Source organism: Mastigoproctus giganteus, chromosome 8, assembly GCF_048544385.1.
Source record: "Mastigoproctus giganteus isolate SK-2022 chromosome 8, ASM4854438v1, whole genome shotgun sequence".
In the NCBI taxonomy this organism is placed as follows: Eukaryota; Metazoa; Arthropoda; class Arachnida; order Uropygi; family Thelyphonidae; genus Mastigoproctus; species Mastigoproctus giganteus.
Genome location: NC_143582.1, coordinates 62909056 through 62932089, shown reverse-complemented (window position 1 = coordinate 62932089; position 23034 = coordinate 62909056). Strand labels below are relative to the sequence as shown.

The window sequence follows — 23034 nt, the reverse complement described above, 5'->3', positions numbered from 1 at the left end:
TCATGGTTGTAGATGAGACGGCGTTAACTCAATTCTTCTGGAAACTTTCGAAGCTAAATTGCATTTTAATTAATATCAGAATTGTAAAGGCGCCATTGAGAATAATGAAAATTTAGCAACACATCATTTTGAGAGAACATAATTAGTAGAGCTGGCATACTAGCTAATTAAAAAATAAACCCTTCGAACGCACGCGGCAGTTAATTTCAGGTGAGCTGTAACATGGTATACATCATGGCCATTCAAAGAACCAAGATGAATAATACCTGATGATGTTAGTGATAAGATTAGTCGAGGATTCAGCTTGTTCATTAGGCCAATAATGAGACGTTTTGTTTAGATGTAATTAACATAGGAATAGGTTAAAATATTCCGAATATCGCTCTACACAGTGAAATTCGCGTTTATTATTGTAGAGTGAACAAAGTGGAATTCTCAGTATTCGCTCTACTTATTAGTTTAGCTAAATTCCAAAATAGTTTGATATTATCGTTAACAATTAACGAATCCTGAACAGAATTAAGGTTACTGCTTTCTGATTTCATCGTGTTCGTCTAAACTCTGAAAGTAAATACCTAGTATGATTTGCCAACTATTTTTAATCAAAATGCGAATTTATTCACTTAGAATGATATTTTATTGATCTTTAACTCGTGAAGAGATTGTGGGCTTTGATTTGTCTGTTGTTATAATCATTTTAACCTATTTTAGACAGCAAAACTAGGATGCTGCCTGGTCAGACCTCACTTTGAGCCTCTTCAAGAATAAGCAGCACCCATATGGTTTAGTACTGCTTTTAAGAGCGGTGGGGGAAGTCCAGAATTTATAATTACCCTTCTGACCTGAACTTAATGACTTTAATTATTAATTTACTCTCTACAATTTTATAAAATTCTTAATTCTGCACCTTTTTTCTTTGTTGACGTGTGTTCTTATTACTGAAAGAGCTATCTGAAAGCGCTCAGCGAACTGCACAGGCTATTTTAGGCAACCTGACAGCACGTAACACGCCAAAGATCACCTGTATCACAAAGTACGCTGTTCAACACAAAACAAACCCGCGGAAGAACCAATGAGATTTCTGTTGTGCGTGCTGTCAGAGAGAATTTGAAGTTATAGAAAAAAAGAAAGCTTCTTTAATACGCACGATTTCTTATTATAGTTCCAGGACAGTCAAGGGAATGTACTTTTGCTTTGGTCATTTCAATGCGTGTGCTACAAATCATTTTAATGAGAGTTGGGCTGTCAGACATTCTACTCTCCTTTTCTGAGAAACGCGCGGTCCGTGATAATGCAGTTATGCTGCAGCTTAATTTAGTCAGCCAGTTTATCGATAAGATAATTTCTTAGCGTTTAGCCAGGCAAAAAGAATTATTGCCTTAAACTTAAGAGTCCTCTGGAATTATTAAAATTATTATTAAGAAGTTGGAGTTTATCCTGAGAGCTGCATTAGAATTAAACGAAATTTCGTTTGCACGTGAATTAGCGCAGTTATATGACTGTTGTTTATAAAATCATGTAACCGCAAGAAGAATATTTAATTAGATTTAAGCTTCATTTTTGGACATTAATAGCGCTGGATTCATTAATTTCTTAACGTTAAGACAATGTTGCTCAGTTTATTAATTAGTTCGCAGTGAGATTAATCGTATCAAGCAAAGAATCTTTAACAAGTTTAGGAAATACAGTAATTGGCGTGCTTAAGGAATGGCTCTTGGAATGTTTAACGTTTTCACGACTTGATTGCTATCTAGTGAAGGCTTTTTGAGCAAACTTCTAACAAGGCCAAGAATTCAATCTTTTAAAAAGATATGATTCGTTGTGTATCACAAGAACTTTTGATGGGCATTAGAATCTATTGGTACTGTATTATTATTCAGTTTAATTGACTTCATACCTTTTTTCTCTTCTCAGGACCACCAATTCTTGCTTTATCTTTCTAAAATTGAGCACGCGGTATTGATAATTACAGCGATTATTATATTTTTTTTCTCTACGCAGTTGGTTAACAAGCAGTCGAATTTTCAGACACCTCGCAAAGCATGATCACGCTCAGTCAGCGCCACCTGTACGTACTTTTTGTTCTATAATTTTAGCTTTTAGAACTTTATTTTTGTATGCCTAACATATGCGCCTCGGACCGTGTTATAAAAAATAGTTCCGCGTTCACTCGCCCCTCTCCATAATGGGTTTTGTTCTTCAATCGCGGCCTACTTTAATAAGTTTTCATTACGGTGAATAACGCGACCATTTTCGCGCTCCACTCATGGCACGTGATATATCAGCTAAAAGGATGTTAACAGCACGTACACGCGTTATTTGCGATTCGTGCTTAGACGCGATATTTAGGAAACTCTACTAATGATGCGCTTCATTTTTGAACTATAAATGTGCTTAAGTGGTGTGAAAGATATCTTAAAGAACTTTAAAGACCAACTCTTGAAGAGGCCATTGCATAATGGAGATGCCCAGTTCTTACTGGGCGGTGAATTAAGTACACGAAACCGTAAGATAAAATTAAATTACCCGTTAAGATACAATTAAGATTATTGGAAATATTAAGAAAATAATTTTCTTAATTTTATTTTAAAAAAATAAAATAACCGCTACATAACAAAAGAGACTTATTTTTATAACTCGGCGCATACTCTACGACACCAACCCCTCGCGAATCCAGAATGGGCGTTGACAGAGCGATTTAAATTTTACCTCAAGCAGTATCACGCTTATTATTGAACAAATAAAAAGCAGTCAAATATCGAAAAATCAGGGTAGACAATACTGAAATTGTAACTTTTCTTCGTTGAAACCATACCGTCCATAACTAATGAAAACAACTTCACTCACCGTAATTTATACAAACCTACTTAACACGGAAGCCCATTTAAATTAAGGGAGTAGAAATGCTTGGAAAAGTGACACGCAATGTCATGGTAGAAAGTCGCAAGTCGCAAGCTATATCGGATGAGTTGAGAAACCAAGGACCGAAAGTCTGAGTTCAATTTACACTGAGAATTCAAACCTGGAAAGGATAGAGGACTAATTATTGGCTGGATTGAAACTGGTATTGAACTCTTCTACTCGAATTAAGATGTCACTAAGGTTCATGGAGAATCGATCCCCAGTCTTCTGACAGTGCAGGTGGTTCTGCGTTTAAAGACCTTTCTAATGATGTCGTCACTGAAAGGACAGAATTCATGGGGTTCCTGGGCAACGCGACGCTGTCACCTCTCTCGCTAGTCAACGAACCAACCGCTTGGCAAGTATATAGGTACACCTCATCACTGCCTTCACGTGAGTTAACTGACTTTGAAAGAGGGATGATAGTGGGTGCCCGACGCATGGGTCACTCTTTCGCGGAGGTGGTACAGTATTTGCACTATCCCCGTTCGACAGTATCAAGAGTGTATCGGGAATACGCCATTTCCGGAATAACATCTCATCGTGGACAGCATTGTGGGCGGAGTAAGGTGGTGGATGAACGTGGCCGTCGACATCTGTCCCGCATTGTTTCAGCTAACCGGGGAGCGACAGTAACACAAATTACCGCCGACTTCAACGAGAGAGGTGCCAGAAACGTCTCCACCAAAACATTCAAACGATGATTAGCCACAATAGGATACGAGGACCCATAAGAGTCCCATTGCTAGCACCAGACACAGGGCTTTACGTTTCAACTGGGCGAAAGAACATCGACCCTGGACGATTGGAGATGGGTCTCCTCATCCGATGAGTCCCGTCTCCAATTAGTTCGAGCGGACGGGAGGGTTCGTATCTGGGGGAAACCGCAAGAAGCTGTGCACCCATCATGTCAGTGGTCTGGGGCGTGTTCAACTGGCACATTTTTGGATCCTCTGATACGTCTAGACGCGTCTCTGAACGGTCCAATTTGCGTGTCTATCCTTGCAGACCATCTGCATCTTTTCATGGTCATCGTGCACCCACAGGGTAGTGAACTCTTTCATCCCACAGAGCCGTAGTGACTAGAACATGGTACGAAGACAATTCCACAGATTTTACCACCATGGAATTACCTCCCCGTTCGCTGGACCTGAACCCCTGTGGAGCGTCTTTGGGATGCCGTGGAAAGGTCTATTCGAGCTTTGGATCCTCCACCCAGGAATGACGGAATTATGGACAGCAGTGAAGCAAGCATGGGTGGCAATATCTGTGGAACGCTTGGGTAACCTAGTGGACTCAATGCCTCACCGTGTGACTTCCCTTATCCGGGCAGAAGGTGGGCCTACCCGTTACTAGGTAGGTATCCCATGATTTCTGTCCACTCAGTGCAGATTTTCTCGCTTGTCTGTTGCTATCTGGTCGGAAATGTAGGTATAATCAAGATTAAAATCGATTAAAATTTAAAGTTTATGTGAACAAAATCAACATATGTTAATATTATTGTTTATTGAATGTTTTAAATTTTGCATTGCGATTTTAATTAAGAGATCACTGTGTTGATCAAAGAAGGATTTTTGAATTTAGTATTGTTTTATCCCTGATGTACATATAAAGTTCGCGCATCTCTTTTGTGCATGTGTGGAGAGGGATCGGAGTGAGGGGGGGGGGGTGAAAGCGGCCAGACGAAGGTACCAGAGTACAGGCTTATGTTTTTGATTATCAACAGAAGAGGCGTTTGTGGTGTTTTTTGTATTTATTTTTATCGGCTACCTTTTTGGTATTTGATTTTTTGTTTTGTCTTGGAAGTTAAAGAGCACTCAGCAAATTATTGTGTTATATCCTTCACGGAGTTAAACAAAACCGAGGCTGGAAGAACCTCGGGCCTGGAAGAAGCTAATTGAACAGTTTTTGTGCTCCCACCTTTCATAATATAAGTACTCATTCAACCAATAGATTACGATCTGATTATGATTTCCGTTAACTTTTCACAAGCCACCTTTTATCAAATACTTGACAACCAGTGGTCCTGTGTGAGTACTCATAGCTCCTTGGAGAAAGGTGAAACGTGTAAATTTAGCGAAAATTATTGGGCAACGTAGAAATTAATTTTTAAGACTTGCGTTAAAGAATCCTGATGATTTCAAGATAATTTATCTTGCGTGACTCACGGTATGAAATGCTAATTCGAGCTTTATTGTATTTTATATTAACCATCCATGGAGCATTTAATTAGAAAATACCTTGTCAGAAAAGAATAAAGATAAAATAAACTCATGATCAGCAGCAATAAACCTGAAATGAATGCAGTTATTTTTCCACAGCTCTCTTATAATTAATTACGTGAGACAAGAAAAATGAAACTGTCTGAAGACATATGCCTTTGATAACCATTAAAATTAAGAAAATAAATTTATCGTTTACAGTTCGCATTCACGTGAAGCATGCAAATATTATTTTATGTAAATAAACGAAATAGGCAGCAGACACTTCTGTCCGAGGCTGTATAACCAAAAGGTAATGAATAATAATGAGGACAATGCTTATTAAAAACGAACAGTTCAATGGATTTTTTCAACAAGAAAATTTGCATATTGTTGGTGAGGATTCCTCTAGAAGCAGAGTTACCATTCGGCTTGCTTTTAATTCTTTCGGCTCTGGAGCCTATCGTTGAGCAGATAGGCAATATAAAGGCCTCACAATCCAGTGATGACAAATACCTACAATATGAGATTCGAAAGGATGTTTTAAGAAAATATCTTGATCTGTAAACTAGTACCTTAGACCTTCTATTTGTAATATTTACGAAAGCATTTCTAACTATTTCGAAAATGATAAAAATAAAGCCCGTAAACAGATTTAAAATAACTTTATTTTTTTTCCGAATTTTGTAATAAAATTTAATATAAACTCATTTATTTATTTTTTTTTCATTCTTTGTACGGCTTTATTAATACTAGTTTCCTTGACTTTTGCTTTTCCTGCAAAAATTAAAGTTCTTTCATAATTATTCAAGGTTCTGAAATTGTTGTGGTAGTAGGGTTTTAGGTGCATCAGCGATTAAGGTCGTAGTGCTTCGTGTAGATTGTCTGTAAATTGCGCGGGTTCTGAGGTCGATTTTCTGTTTTTCTGGACGAAAACTGAACGGTTTCTGGGAGAAAAAAACCATGCAACTATCGCCTTAGACCGACTAACTCAGTCACGTTGTGAAAAAGGCCCATAAAATTCCTCACGTGATGCAACTCGAACTCAGGTCTTTTCCACCCCGTGGGGGATACAGAATAGATGTCGATGTTACCAACTGTGCTACCCACGAGGGTTCAAAGTTTTGAAAGTACTTGAGGCTGTCACAGACAGCCTCAAGTACTTTCAGGTAAGCTGCGGTTACTACCTGGAAGTCTAAAACGCTGATGGAATTGATATTCAGGTGACACTCGAGTCAAGTGGACCAATTTCGGCAAAGGCTGGTCGTTCTGCGACAGCTAAATCCTCTGCTTGCACCTTTACGATGGTCGGACTGTTAGTAACCCTGAGTATAATCCTCATGTACAAGTCCTGAAATACAGAACTAGTATACCGGAGGTGACTACCCAGGTGCGAACACGTAATTAGTGGTCGAGATGTGGCCCCCATAGCTAATGGAGGAGTGCCACCCCTCTGTGCTACCAGGCAATACTAGTGGTAGACGATTCCCGTCAACAGGTGGTATACCACCACTTTTCTTATTGCTGGATTGAAATGGTGGAACCCATGTAAGCCTTGAGAACAAAGCTCCGCCAGCCCTCCACTCTCTCTTTCATCATGCAGTATGATTAATGTTTTTTGAGGTTATGATGGACATCCTGGCGAGACCCAATCTTCCTTATATTTGGAGGGTACAGCTCAAAAACGATGTTTGCAGGCCGGCCGCTAGATAGTCCAGTGACCGAACCTATTGGTAACTTGATTGGAGGCTTCCGGATCAGCTTGTGTATAATCTCGCTGCTTCTTCTCTGCCAGATAGTGACTGGAGGGTCTGAGTAGTGTGTATGCGGAGGGATTGACGACGACACATTATGTTTAGGAGCTGGGTACATTCCTGCCTTGTGTATGCCATATCTAAGAATTTCATTACTTCATACACCATGTCCCTCCCCCCACATTTTCGTACTAATGCATACATAATGAATTGTCGGACTGATAGAGCAAACTTAACTGCTTAAAGATCTAAACGTTCCATGCACTACCTCGTTCATTTCACAAATATTTATTGGCTCAGTTCCAATCTCAGTAATGTCCATTTCCACTTAGTCTGCCAAACACTATGTACTCTTTCTGACAGAATACCGATTATCAGTGGATTCAACCACTACCCATCTGAATTGTTCAAATTATTCGCTTTATTATTCCTTTATTTTCAAAGGTTACGTGTGCATATGTCCGCTGTGATATTTCTTGTCAGAGACTTAGTAATTTGAATCTCCTCCTTTCGATCCACTCTGGCTTAAAATCTCTCTGCCACATTTTGTCAAATTCATCTGTCGCCTCTATCGTTCTCCCAACTCCACTAATCACTTGGAACTCTAACTTCCTCTCTTCGAAACTTACATTTCACGGTCTACCTGTCTTAATAGCTAGGCAATTTCCCTTGGTGATTCTAATGTTCACAACTCCAGCTGGCTTCCATTTTCTAGTCACACTGGCCCAGCTGGTCGAGGAGATGCTGAGGCTTTTGCAATTACTAATGACCTCGCAAAGATTGTTCATTTACTTACTAGACAATCCTAACAACGCAGCCAACACGCTTGATCTTTTTCTCACAAACATCTTTCTAAGGTACACAGAAGAGGTGAGTGGCCCGTAGGCACTTCAGATCACTAATTGGCGATGGTCTCTTCTCCAATGGAGCCTTTCTGACGTGGCCATTTTCAACCTCGTGTTGTTTGACATTACAGGAATGCAAAATGGGATGATCTTCGAGATTACTTTTCCGTGGTGGGATTACTGTTTAAAATCTTCTAGCGTTTGCTCAAATCGTGTCAGTGAAATTATTCTTGTAATAAACGTGCTGTCTGCGCGTGTAGCTCAGTGGTATCGTCACCATCCTCCGCACAACGGGTGGAAAACGCCCAGTCCGGTCGATAACACGAGGAACTTTAATGGGCCTTTTTCACTCATTGGCTGAGTTAGTCGGTCTCAGGCGTAGATATCAAGGTTTTCCCCCCAGAAACTGGCGTTTTCGGCCATCAAAACAGACAACTCGACCATAGAACACACGAAATTAACAGACATAAGGAACGCAGTACGGGATGAATTTAAATATTCGGGTGGCCTAATATAATAAGTTATTTTTAAAATTTTTTATAATTAATATGCTAAGACTGTTCAAGATAATGTTGCATATCGCAGTTGGCTTGTATCCAAATCTCCAGCTTCATTTTCTGCCCACATCAAAGCTCGCAACAATTGTAATGCAGTTATTAATCAGTCCAAACAGGATTTCGAACAGGCTAAGAGTAGAAAACTTGCTCTTTGTCCAAATGGTGGTCGAGCATTCTGGTCTCTTGCCAAAGCTACTGGCCGCAACTTTTGCAGATCTCTATTCCCACCTCTGTCAAAGTCAGCTGTTTCTGTTGCCACTTCAGGAAAAGATAAAACAGACCTACTTTCATCCTACTATTTTTTGTATTTCATGTATTGAAAACCACCTCCTACTGTTTCCAGTACACCCTCATTTGATGCTTCCTGTGGTTTTTCGTCAAACACCAAAAGATGTTAGAAGGATTTTGAACAATCTGGATGCTTACAAAGCTCCAGATCCTGTTGGTATTTCTCTATTTCCCAAAGGTCGTGGGTTCGAATCCTGCCTCGGGCTTGGATCAAAGTACTGCAAAAACCTTGGGAGGTAAATTATGGCCACAGAAGCCAATGCACCAACAACTACCAAAAAAAAAAAAAAAAAAAATTCTCTATTTGGTCTCAAAATCTGTGCTCCTGAGCTTACCCCTGTTATCTGTTACCTTTATTCACTTTCTTATTCTAAAGGTGTTTTTCCTTCTTCGAAATTTGCTCATATCCAACCAGTAACAAAAAAGGATGACAAATCCCTCCCATCCAAAATTATCATCCTATTGCAACTACTTCTACTTTTTCTAGAGTAATGAAGAGATCACTTTAACCTTAATTAATCTTAAACTATCTGGTAACCTTCCATCTGATTAATGATCGCCAGTGTGGTTTCCGTCAGTATCGATCCACTGGTGATATTCTGGCTTATATTACCCATCTATGGACAAATTCAATGGAAAAGTTTGGTGAAACTTAAGCAGTTTCTCTTGACATTTCCAAAGCTTTTGATCATGTTTGGTATAAAGATCTTCTAAATAAGCTTCCATCTTATGATTTGCCAGCTGTGTTTTATAATTGGTTATTCAGTTTTCCCTCTGATCGCTCACTGCGAGTAATGCTAGATGGCTCTGTCTTGTAATCTTTCCATTAATGCTGGTCTTTCCCAAGGTTCTGTTCTTTCTCCTGCTCTTTTCCTTTTGTATTTTGATGACCTTCTTCCATTGACTGGAAATCCTATCCATAGTTTTGCTGATAATAGCCCCTCGACGTGGGCACCTGTACGTGGTGAGGGGACCTCCCAGTGATGCTGCTGGATTTCCAGATTAGCATCACTGGGATCTAACGCCCATACCTTGGTTCCAGGGTTACATCTTTGGAATCCGGCGTGTGCAGCCGTGCGCCGCGACCCGTGGAAGCGGAAAGGGGGATCCTGGTGGTTGAGGGGCCCAGCCTTAATACACCACTTTGGCCCCTGCTTCGACAAGACGGGCGGTCCCGGACCGGCTCGACTGGGATCAATCGGCGGGTGGTTCTATACTGCTAGGGTCAACTGCGTTCCAATAAGTCTCCCTCCCTTTGGTCCTGGGACGGGATAAAGACTTATTGGTAACGTGGGTATGGTGTTCTAAGCGAACTCGGCGTCCCATTCGTGTACGCAGTACCTGCTAGTTCACGAGTGGGCGCCCCCTCGTAGGGCTCCGTGGTGGGTGAGGTACTTAGGCATCAGACATTTTTTCTTTACTCCTATGAGTAATTTAAATTCTTCTTCTGGGGCCCCAACAAGGCCCCTACCTAATCGATCGTTAGATGAGAGCGAAAGTAATTCAGCTAAAAGAGCCAGAACTGAGGAGAAAACAACATCTGTGACACCTCTCTTCCTCATTCTCCATTCCACCGGAGAGCAGTCACTTGGGAAAATGTCACCCTTCTTCATCCAGAAAGGATTAGAAGGGATGGCAGGTTCACCCAAATCCGTAAAACGGCTGCGTTCTGGAGATATTCTAATAGAAGCATCAAATGTTAATCAAGCTGAAAAGTTTTTGAAAGCCACATCTATAGGGGGAATACCCATCATCACAACCCCTCACAAAACTTTGAACTCTTCAAGAGGTGTGATATCAGAGTGGGATCTTCTTCACGTTTCTGAAGAAGAGATCTGCTCTGAATTAAAAGAACAAGGAGTAACAGCTGTCAAGCGAATATCCATGCGTAAGGATGGGAATCTTGTCCCTACCCGAGTTCTCATCCTAACATTCAACATCCCAAGGCCTCCAAGTTCCATCAAGGCAGGGTACTTAAACTGCCCAGTGAGGATTTACGTTCCAAACCCACTGAGGTGTTTTAAATGTCAAAAGTACGGCCACTCACAAACAGCTTGTCGTGGTAACCCTGCCTGTGCTCGATGTGGTGCTAAAGATCACGAGAGCAAGGAATGTATAGCTCCTAAGCCTAACTGTATTAACTGCCAAGGAGAGCACCCTGCATACTCTCGAGCATGCCAGCGGTGGAAGGACGAAAAGGAAATACAAAAGTTAAAAACGGAGCTTAACATCTCCTACCCAGAGGCTAGAAAACGCATACAACCAATAAATAGCGGGAAGCCTTCATATGCTCAGAAGGTTTCTGCGAAGTGCACTATCGGTACACAAACAGATATGACTATACCACCAAGAGAGTCATTCACGCCGATTGCACGCTATTTATTGAGTTCACAAAAACCCACCACAAAAACACAATCAGCTGCTACTCCAATATCCGTACCTCCTAGTGCTCCACCACTAACAAAACCAAGTGGTAAAAAAGAGCAACCAAAATTAAGAGAATCAATGGATGTAGAGGAAAAGGAGGTACCGGATGATTCAGTCTTGCAACTCTTCGTGGAGGAAGAAATGGACACCGGACAGCGTCCATTCTTCCCCAAAAAAGATAAAGCCAAGACTGATAAAAGTAAGCCCTCAGCACCTCGGAAGCCGCCTGATGGACCCACCAAGCCAAAATAATGGCTAAATTCCTACAATGGAATTGTCGTGGATTCCGGCGAAATACAGATGACATCAAGGCCCTCCTGCAAAAGCACGAGCCAGTTTGCTTTTGCTTGCAGGAGACTTATCTAAAGGCAAATGATGATCCCACCATGCATAACATCACAATCTTTCGTAAGGATCGAATTGCGGATGGTCCTGCTCATGGAGGAGTGGCTATCCTTCTGAATAATCAGACCCCAGTTCAGCCCTTGCTAATTACAACCAGCATAGAGGCTGTTGCAATTCGCCTTACAGTGGGATTTCTATTAACGGTCTGCTCTATTTATTTGCCACCTGGGACTGACATCTCCCAGGAAGACCTTGATGATCTTGTAACGCAGTTGCCTCCCCCTTTCTTACTTCTTGGGGATTTTAATGGACATAATACCCTGTGGGGTAGTGCTAACATCACTGGAAGGGGACGGGTCATAGAGCACATGCTCAATGACAATGCCCTTTCCCTTCTAAATACTGGAACAAACACCTTCTTCCACATGCCTACCCGTACTTTTTCTGCCATTGATCTCTCTATCTGCTCCCCTTCTCTACTCCCTTCACTCACTTGGGAAGTGGAGGAGAATCCATACGGAAGTGATCACTTCCCTGTGATAACCTTGTTACACAGTGGGAGACCATGTCTTCCTTTTAGGTTACCACGGTGGAAGTTTGATAAGGCTGACTGGAATGCCTTCCAACATCAGGCAAATTTTGACCTCAGTACAGTCAGTCAGGAGCCTATCAATGACGCAGTAACGTACATCACAGAAATAATTGTCCAAGCAGCTGCGAATGCTGTTCCAAAAACATCTGCCCGGTTTCCACCATTTCCCAAACCTTGGTGGAATTCACAATGCACAGCAGCAAAAAAGGCTCAAAACAAAGCGTGGGGGATATTCCGTCGATATCCTACCACTGTTAATCTAATAGCCTTCAAGCGTGCACGAGCCAAAGCACGCTACATTCGCCGTCAGAGTCAAAAGGAATCATGGATCCGTTTCACATCATCTATTAACCAGTCTACCAATTCTAAGGTAGTCTGGGATAAAATCCGGAAAATGAAGGGAAAATATACATCCCACCCTTCTTCAATCCTAGATTATAATGGATGCGCTATTGCAGATCCAACTGCAATAGCCAATGCTCTTGGGGAAACATTCTCTAACATCTCGGCAACATCTTCGTATTCCCCAGAGTTCCTGGTCCTGAAATATAAAATCGAAAAACAGGCACTTAGCTTTAAATCTAAGAGCATATACCTCTACAATGGGGATTTCACTATTCTGGAACTAAAAAGAGCCCTCACTCTTTCCAAAGCAAGTGCCGTTGGACCAGATGGCATCCATTATGAAATGATTAAACATCTCCCACCAAAATCTATGGATTGTCTGCTCCTTCTGTATAACAGAATTTTTATTGAAGGCCAGTTTCCGGACTCCTGGCGAAAGGCAATCGTTCTTGCCTTTCCTAAGCCAGGAAAGGATCCAAAAGTCACCACCAATTATCGTCCTATTGCTCTGACCAGCTGTCTGTGCAAAATTCTGGAGAGAATGGTTAATTCTCGTTTAATATGGTATCTCGAATCAAATGACCTTCTCTCCAACATCCAGTGCGGCTTCCGAAGGAACCGGTCCACTTTGGACCATCTTATTAGATTGGAAGCATCCATCCGGGATGCTTTCCTAAAACGCGAACACTTGGTGTCGGTGTTTTTTGACATGGAGAAAGCGTATGACACAACTTGGAGATTTGGCATCTTAAAAGATCTGCATAGCCTTGGCCTTAGGGGGCAACTCCCCATTTTTATTAAAAACTTTTTAGCCAATCGATCTTTCCAAGTTCGTGTGGGATCCTCACTCTCTCGTCCCTTCAGCCAAGAGGAGGGAGTACCACAAGGATCAGTATTAAGTGTCACGCTTTTTGCCATCAAAGTCAATTCCATCACAGAACAACTTCCTCCAACTGTAAACTGTGCCCTCTATGTTGATGACTTTAGCATATTTTGTCAGTCATGCAACATGAGGGTTATTGAAAGACAACTGCAGAAATCCATTGATCACCTTAATTCCTGGGCACTTGCTAATGGCTTCAGGTTCTCGCCGGAGAAGACCGTTTGCGTACACTTTTGTCGCAAGCGTAATCTTCATCCTGAACCTGAATTAATGCTCGGACAAAATGCTATTCCAGTAGCAGCGGACACAAAATTCTTGGGACTCGTATTTGATAAAAAGTTGACCTTTCTGCACCACATCCGTCAACTTCGCACAAAGTGCACACGCGGGCTTAATATTCTCCGCTCGCTCTCCTCTACATCTTGGCGAGCGGACCGATGCACGCTTCTTCGGCTTTACCGTGCACTTGTGCGATCCAAACTTGATTATGGGTCCCAGGTATATTCTTCAGCCAGAGTCAGTGCCCTTCGATGGCTGGATCCTGTCCATCACCAGGCTCTTCGTATCGCTACTGGAGCATATAGAACATCTCCTGTCCAGAGTTTATACGTCGAAGCAAACGAACCACCGTTATCGCTTCGACGTAAGCAGTTGTGTCTAAACTACGCTTTTAAACTGAAATCCCTGCCAGACCATCCTACGTGGCTATCCGTTTTTGAGCCACGATGGGAAAATTTGTACAATACCCGTAAGACTGCTAATCGTCCTTTTGGTATTCGTCTCCAAGAGCTACTCATAGAACTTGATATCAAGGTAGACAAGGTTGCCCAAACATCCAAGCAACCCTTTCCACCCTGGCATGCTCGTGTCCCGGCATGCGACTTGTCGCTTAGAAACTGGGGAAAGTCGGACACTCCATCATGCGTCTACCTGCAGCTTCATTCAGCACACCGAACTGAATATTCCGACTTCGCGCCAGTCTACACAGACGGCTCGAAGTCGGAATCATATGTGGGCTCTGCTGCTGTCTTTACAGACAGCACTATATCAGAGCAGATTCCCTCTGAATGCAGCATATTTACTGCAGAGCTGCACGCTGTAGAGTTAGCCTTGGATCATATTAGTAAATGCCAATACCAACGGTTCATTTTATATTCCGACTCTCTTAGCATGTTACAGGCTGTAATATCTGTGAGGTATAATCCCCATCCAGTTCTGTCTAGCATTCAGCAGAAGATTCACGTTCTCCATGATCGTGAATATGACATCCGCTTCTGCTGGATTCCGAGCCACATTGGGATTAGGGGAAATGATTTGGCTGACGTCGCAGCCAAATCAGCAATTCCCAATAATAACCGCTGCCTGTTAGTCCCCTATACAGACTACAGGCAAATAGTACATCAAAAGGTACATTCCCAATGGCAGGATTCGTGGAATAGACAGACTGCGAATAAATTATATCGTATAAAGCCTGTAATTGAACCGTGGCAGTCTAGTCTGCGCAGGATTCGTAAGGAGGAAGTTGTTCTAGCTCGTCTCCGCATAGGACACAGTCATCTTACACATTCTTTTCTGCTGAGGGCAGATGACTGTCCTATGTGCGAGCAATGCGACACCATTTTATCTATTAATCACATTTTAACCGTATGTCCACGTTTTAGACATGAACGTGATTTATACTTTACCGTTTTTAGTCATCTGGCTGAGCCTTATACACTCAGTCAGATTTTATCTGACAATGACCATGTGTCTGCTGTTTTTAGCTTTTTAAAATCAATAAACATTTTTACTGCCATATAAAATTTACATTTTATTGTTCTTTTCCATTGATTTATCTTTTATACTTTTGTTATTATTTATTTTGACATGGTGACCTAACTAGTTAGGTCACTGAAAGTTTAAATTTTTATTAATGACATGGTCTTGGCGCATTATAGCCCTAGTAGCTAATGCGCCAATAAAACCAAAACCAAACCAAACCAAACCAAGCTGATAATAGCATATTGCATTCCACCTTCCAGTCTGAGGAACCTTGCTCTGCACAAACAGCTTCAACTTCTCGAATAATCACTACGACATTCTTAAATGCTGATCTCCAGGTAATTCTACAGCGGGGCAAAGATATTTGATTGCAATCATTCTAAAACTCAGTCCTGTCTGATATCTTGCAAAAAGGATTCTTCTGTTCCTATGCTTATCTTCGATGACACTCTGATTTCTAGGCAAGGTCATATATCTCTATTGGGGGTTACCCTGACTTCTAATCTCTCTCTCTTTTGGCATTAGAACAACTATTGCTTTCTCTGCGTCTAAAAAACTCGGTTTTCTCTTTCGCACTCGGCGTTGATTTTCTTCTAAGCAGCTGTTCACTCTATACAAACCACAAATTCGCCCTACCATGAAATGTTGTTCCCACATCTGTTCTCTAAACCTCTTTCAGGCTTCTAGATTCCATTCAAAAGAGGGCAGTTGGGTTAATTAATGATCACGAAATAGTATGATATACCGCGCTCCAATTTTTAAGAAATAAAAACAAAATATTGTCGATGCGCTGCAATTTGCAGAACTGAAGCCATATTATGCAGCACCTTACAGAGCATTTTATATAGTAAGGGGCACCAAACTTAGAAATCTCTTGAGCTGTACTTAATGTGCTAGACAATTTCTGTTATGGGTAAGGGAAGGCGACAAATGAACATGCTCCGTTATCCACTGCCTTCCGTTTCCACTGAGCAGTAAACAACATCGGTGTCATCTCTTTCAATTAATTAAAAAATCACACAATCGTGATATCACAAATTGAATCGGGCACGTTGCTAGGAAACAAGAATGCTCATTTCCAAAAAGAGAGAATGTTATGCAGCCCAACATTCCAAGTTGCATTTTGATGATCGAATTGGATACAGCCTCATCGACTGGAGGATTGTCTGAGCTAAAAAGAGCTATTAGGTGGGTGTACATAATAAACTGACCACTCTGTGTATACTGTATTGTATATTTAAAAAAAAAAACGTTCGCGCGTTCTTTTAAGGCAGTTTATATGAGCCATTAGAAATTCAAAAGAACAGTAATTCAAAATATTTCATCTAAGTTTTTTTTAATTTACTTCCCAGTTAACTGAATAAAAGTACCCTCAACGCTGTACCTATCAATAACAGTGTAAAATCTTTCGATATGAATTTTCAGGTGTGTTTATTCACACATATATAAGTTAATTGATTGAGAGATGAGAATATGAAATAAATTGAAGCTAAGCATGTCCGCCTATTGTCTTCACTATGTCTTTCTGTCCACAAGTAAAAATTATACTCCCAGTGGACGTATTTTAAATAAATATTATATTTGGGCCTTCTAAAATTATTTGCGTTGCCATTCTACATTTCAGTAAAATCGGACAAATAGAAATCCGGCAATTATTGTTTCTTGTGTCCATACAATTTGTATGTAGAAAAGGAAATTCATAGATTAAATGGAGTTTTATGCAATGTTGTTAGTTTAGGGCAGTTCGTGCATACTTCACGTGTGTTATTTTGTAAACCTCGTGAACGTGGTGGAGAGTAATAAATAATGTATAGTTGTAATTAAACTGAACGGATTAGTTTAGGGAATCTAAAACTAAAGAGTTCTATTAAGTCTTCTATAAAGTTATAATCTTAGTAATTAATTGATAAGGAAATAACTGTAATTTTCACTTCTATTAATCGCAAATAAAGAAAAAAAATTAATTTACATTAAAAAAAAAAAAAAATAGAACGCTCCTGAAATGTAACGCACTACTTGGACATTCATTTTTTAGCCACAAATTTATTATAGTGGATTTAAAAAGTTAACATTAAGGTTTATCTCTTTTCGAGAGAGGCAGAAATGACATTTGATTAAGGAGATTCAGCCTTTGCGTTTCACTTTTTTTGTTGTTGAGAAGTGAAAGTCTTTTTTTGGATGGAGCAGTGAGTGGTAAGTGTAATTTTGTTTACATCATATCTGGGTTTCACAAACGTGCCAAGAATATCTGATGAGAATGCATCCCATTAAGGAAACAAACTGAAACGTGTGAATTAAACAAGCGGTTTGCTGGCGGAAATGTCACAGAGTGACGTTTTTACCTACACGTGCTATGTTTTTTTCGAACACAGTTTTCATGCACTTTTTCTGGGAATTAGACGTATAAAAATTAAACTTTTATATGTCTGATTCCCAGACATATAATATAAACTCATTTAGACATAAAAATGAAAGTCTAAATGAGCTTAAAAATTTTTTTGTCCAAATGAGATTATAAAAATGAAATTTTTATACGTTAATTAATGCATACACCAGTAATGTTGTTTCTGTGAAAGATACACTGCTCGACAAAATTAATGGAACACGTAAAAAACGTGTAACTCGTGCATCTTGCGATGAAGCGGGACATAATTTGGAAATGATGAGAGCGAGAAAATTTGGTCAGGTATAAAGGGGCATTTATAGGGGTTGTACAAAATTTGTATAAGAATTACCAAATATGTCACATTACAGAAGTCGATGCAAGATGCTCGAAAATATGGTCACATAATATCAGTACGGTATGATCCTTCCAACGGCTAAACAGGCCTGACAGCGGTCAACCATTCTCGATATAAGAGTGTCTGTAAGATTCTGTCGCAACAAATCCCATTTTCTTCCACCAGCGCAGACCTTCACTCACTAAGTGACCGTGGAGTTTGCTGTTGGCGTGAATTCTGTCGCAACAAATCCCATTTTCTTCCACCAGCGCAGACCTTCACTCACTAAGTGACCGTGGAGTTTGCTGTTGGCGTGCAATGCGCCCAAGGGTGTCCCACGCATGTTCAATTGAATTTAAGTCTGATTATCGTGCTGGCCACGGCAGTCGCTTTATATCTTCAGTTTCGATATTCCTCCACCACTTGAGCTCTATGTGCAGTGGCGTAGTCGTGCACGAAAAGAAAATCTGGGCCAACCGCACCTTTAAAGAGTTCGGGAATCTGTTCTCGGTACCTCTGCGCAGATGCAGTACCCCTATAAAAAAGGAAGAGGGATGTGACTATGGATCATTATTCCGCCCTACACGAGAACACCGCCTGCACCATAAGTGTCCCTTTCTCTGATGTAGCGATGGTACCACAATCCCTGCATTGTCTCTAGATGAAATAACTTCTAGAATCTGTTTTTGAATTGTGTTAAGAAGGCTCAATTGAAGTGAGCCTTCTTAACAAAGTCCGGTTGGAAATGTTTTCACCTGTGGCTGCAGCAATCCCAAGAGACAGTGATGAGAGGACATCGTAGTGTTCTGTCCTGCTGTTAGAGCCAGATAGCGGTCTGTTCTTGTTGACGTAGTCCTCGGACGAACGTGGCCAGCTCTTCTTGTAATGGTTCCGGTCTCCTGAAACCGCTTCATAGTGCCGAGATGACACTACGTGACACATTAAGCCACGTGCTACCTTCGCTTGCCCGGCTTCAAGTCGTCCAACGACCAGCCATCATCAAAGAATCATCTAAACGATGATGACTTGCCATCCTGAGTACAGGAGATGTGACTATTCCACTGGGAATTAGACTGAGCTAGCCAGAAAAAAAAAAAAAAGGGAATTAAGTGATGTGGTCATAATCCTTGTTTTTATAGGCATGAATAATTTGCATAATGTGCTGCTCTGTAAGTTGGCAAATCGAATCCTACTGGATACTCGGAATTAGCATGCCACAATGCTTATTATATCAAATATTCCCCTTCAGTGACACTATTCACAATAAAATATTCATGAAAAACATTGTTCCGTTAATTTTGTCGAGCAGCGTAGAAGAGAAAAAAAAAATCGGGAACAAAAAAAGGGATGTTAGAATGTTTTTATTATTTAAAGCGCTCTGATGTTCATGGATGTCGATGTTGTTTCCAGGACTGCTAATGGGGGACAAGATACACTAGAGCTACTTTGCGATAGAATATATTACTGCGAGCGTGGGGCGCTGTTCCAATAACTCCACCATTTTGCACTCCGAACCTTTATGTGTAAGTTAAGACAGTTAACAGCATTTTCGAGTCAAATTAAGTTGATGGAGGACTGAATCCCGCTGCGTGACATAGTTTAAGCATTATATCACTTAAATATACGTAAAGTGCTGCAGCGGTTCACACAAGGAACTCGTATTTAAATGTTATTAATGAGTGCGTGCGTTTAATGGTCACACAGAGATTCAAGTAGCCCAAACAAAGCGGAGCAATGATTAAGTTGTTAGTGGTGATTAATGTGGGTACGGGGTCGTATCTTCCTACTGAAGAGAATGTGTTACATCAGAGCAATGATGATACCACGATGATGATACACGCCTTACTATAGTAAACTGTTCGCTTTTGCTCATATATTCCGTGAGGTCTGATCTTACTGGCGTATCTCACCGGGTTTGTCAAGTAATTAAAGTATCGTCATGAAGAAAATTAAACAAATTAGGGGTTTCCTCAAGGATTGGGGCAATTCTTCAATGAATTTGTTTAGTTTTGATCAATGTTTATTGGGCTTTCCGATTTTGCAGTTTGAAGTAGAATATTAAAACCCCATTACATATATGCATGTGATGTTTCCTGTTAGTCCCTGGCCCCTTGCTCGCTGGACATTTCTTCTGTTACATATAGGCTGTGGCATATTCATTAAAGAGTATATATTTATTTAATTCAGGAGTACTAAAGCATTTTTAGCATTGCGCTCGAGTTATTTTTGTATTTTGTATCCTTGAGTTATATGACTGAAACAAGTACTTCTTATTTCGCAGCAGCGACCAAGATCATGCTAAAAACCCATGGTGACGCCATTGATAGCCAAAACGTAAATTAAGGAGGAAAATTTATCGGTTTCTTATTACAATGTTTCATCTCGAGTTCATGTTTGAATATGTATGTGATGCGTAGCGTAAACAGGAACAAATGGGTCCCATGCTGGGCTTGGGCATCTAGGTAGTTACGCCCCTCTTTGAAACTACTTTTAAGCACACTGTCAGCCACAACTGCCTGTGAAGGCAACCTGTTCCAGCAATCAACAACTCGCTATCTGAAAGAAAACTTCCTACAATCTAATCTAAACCTCAACCCCTGTAATTTGAATTTATGTCCCCTAGTCCTGAAATTCTTTATACCAGCGAGAACTCCACATTCGTTCATTTTACTAATCCCTCTCAGTGTCTCAAAACCGAATGATGTCACCTCTGAGGTGCTCTGTAGCCTACATAATCGGAATCTTTCTTCGTACGGTTGTCCTTTTCCCGATCTCCATTCGAATTTCCCGTCTTTGGACCCTTTCAAGAAGCGCAATTATTTTTTTCAGATGAAGTCTCCGTACTTGAACACAGTATTCCAAATATTTATTGGGAATATTGTGTCATTATGTAGATTTCATTGAGTTTCATATTTTCCTGCTGCGTACGGTCGACAAAGAAATTTAAAGAATCTGGTTGCACCTGAAAACCATCCAGAGGACAGTCCTCCATCAATGTTCACAAGGTCTTTTTACACAAGTGGGCACTCAGAATGGTTATATGCGTGAAAACGCACCTGTAAAAGTAATTATGCGCATTTAATAACCTAATCATCAAATTACGAAATGTACGGAAAATATTAACCCTCATTATGCATGGGAATCGTAGAAATCACTTAAATATTTGAAAAATGCAAAATATTTTCCTTTTGTTGACCATAACAGTAAAAAAAAAAATAACTTTTCACTTAAATTTTATTATTATGTTGAAGAAATCGTGAAGTATTAGACAAATTTCTCTATGGTTCCAAAAAAACAGGGAAAAATTTCTCGTATTCCTTTTTTTTTCGCGTTTGAATTAGAGGGTTTTGTTGCAGGTTACATTTTAAAAAAGTTTCTGCTGCTGGCATTTCTTTAAAGTATCTTGAAGGATTTGCAAATATTCTATATTAGGCAAATTTAGTTTTCCTTTGCAGACCGAGAGCTTTAGAGCCACACAAAGCCATTCCACAGGCACTGGATCTCAAGCTGGAACTTGAGATCCAGTGCCTGTGGAATGACTTTGTCCAAGCAGCTGCTCTAGATAGCATCATGAGTGCTTGCTCGTCTACAGCACAACAAATTAAGCAGAATATTACCGAAGTTCTTAAATCACGACAAATACCATTGCCTTCACCTGAACCTGATGATTTCCCTTCACAGTTAGCTAAAAATCTGAAAGAAAAAATTGCTGATTTTGAAAAGACAGTTCAACAGAGCAGCTCATTAACAGAGAATGTCACATCAGTCTCATCTACAAATGCCAGTCATAATGACACATTGCATGAAAATAATATTAAAGATGACACTAAAGAAGATAGTACAATAAATATAAAAAACCCTGAAAATACTGAACTCGGTAGTTTAACAAGGGATTGCCTGACTGGTGGAGATTATAATGCAGAATCTACCTCTCAAGAAAATGCACTAGAAACTGAAATAGAAGATAGCAGTTCGTCACTTACAGAGCAGTCAAGTTCATCTTTAGGTGAAGCCGAAAAGTCGCCTAAAAGGTTCAGAAAAGTAGCAGTGTTAGTAAGAAAAAAGGAGAAAAAACTGTTGAGCAAGTGTTGAAATCACGGAATAATAATTCTACATATGAAGAAAATCTACAAGTTCTGTGTAGAAAACATGTTGAATTACTTGAAGTTTACTACAATACTTGCAAGAAGTAGGCTAGAAAGTTTGTGTCGTGAACTTCAGAGAAAAAATAAAGCATTAAAGGAAGAAAGCTTATAACGAATTCGTGAAGAGGAGGAAAAAAGAAAGGAAGTGGCTAGCAAGTTTCAAACAACTTTGAATGATATCAGTACTCTAATGCAAGAGAATTCTCAAAGAAATTCACAGTTAAAAGAAGAAAATGGAGAGCTGGCAAAGAAATTAAAATCCTTAGTAGAACATTATGAAATGTGGGAAAAACATATGGAAAAAGTAGTTCAACAAAAGGATCTCGAAGAACAGTTGGACAAGGCAAAACTTGTAAAGTCAAATTTGCAACAAAAACAAGAAACTGAGACTTTTCTTAGAGAAAAACTGCTCCTTTTAGAGAAAATGAATGAATTGCAGAAAAGATATTCGGATTTGTCTTCTAATGAACTTCAGTTAAGAACTGAACTTAGTTTATACAAATTTGTATACATCCAAGTATGAAGAGCTTCAGAGTGTTCTGAATAAAAGCAACCAGGTGTTTGCATCATTCAAAGCAGACATGGAAACAACTTCCAAGAAAATAAAAAAAAGTTGGAAAAAGAGACAGGCCGATGGAAACAGAAGTGGGAGAACAGCAATCGTGGACTAATTGAAATGGCAGAAGATAAACAAAAGAGAGACCATGAAGACACAAATGCCAAACAACGAATTGAGTTGCTAGAAAAGTTGTGCCGTGCATTACAACAGGAAAGAAATGACTTGCATAGTCAGCTGAAAATGCATATTCCTACAGAGAAAAGATGGACAAAAAGTCCTGTGTTAATGGAAGTGCAGACTCCTGAAGAAACTAGCTTTTTCCCAAGTAGAAATGACTTCTGAAGGAATTGAGTTAAAGTGAAATGCTGCAAGCTACTTGTTGCAGTTGTTGAATTTTTAAAGCAAAGTGTAGAAAGAAAATGCAGGAGCTGGTAAGAAACTTGCCGTCATCTATTGAAGATAACTTATTTTTGTTGAAAACAAAGGCTAATGTGGGATTTTGTTTCAAAGTGTTAATATATTGCTGTTGTTTTTATATGCTGTTATTTAATTAAACAATAAATTCTTTATTTCGTGTGAACTGGTACTAGTAGTAGCACCAGCAAGATTAACATATGTTGAAGTGCCTTTAGCCCTGAAGCATTTGAGATTTTGCCATACAAGATGATTACTGTATAATATATTCTATGTGGATTCTCATTTATTTTTCGA

At 40.0% G+C, this 23034-nt stretch overlaps 2 protein-coding genes across 3 annotated transcripts in view; one reads left to right on the top strand and one right to left on the bottom strand.

Annotated features, from left to right (window-relative positions):
- Positions 1–23034, bottom strand: part of LOC150081571 (RYamide receptor-like) — a 138497-nt gene that overhangs the window by 102011 nt on the left and 13452 nt on the right. The gene's annotated exons all lie outside the window — the stretch shown is intronic.
- On the top strand, positions 21955–22287 carry LOC150081572 (gamma-taxilin-like). Its single transcript, XM_090380247.1, has one exon. The coding sequence runs from the start codon at positions 21955–21957 to the stop codon at positions 22285–22287; it is 333 nt and encodes a 110-aa protein (XP_090236373.1).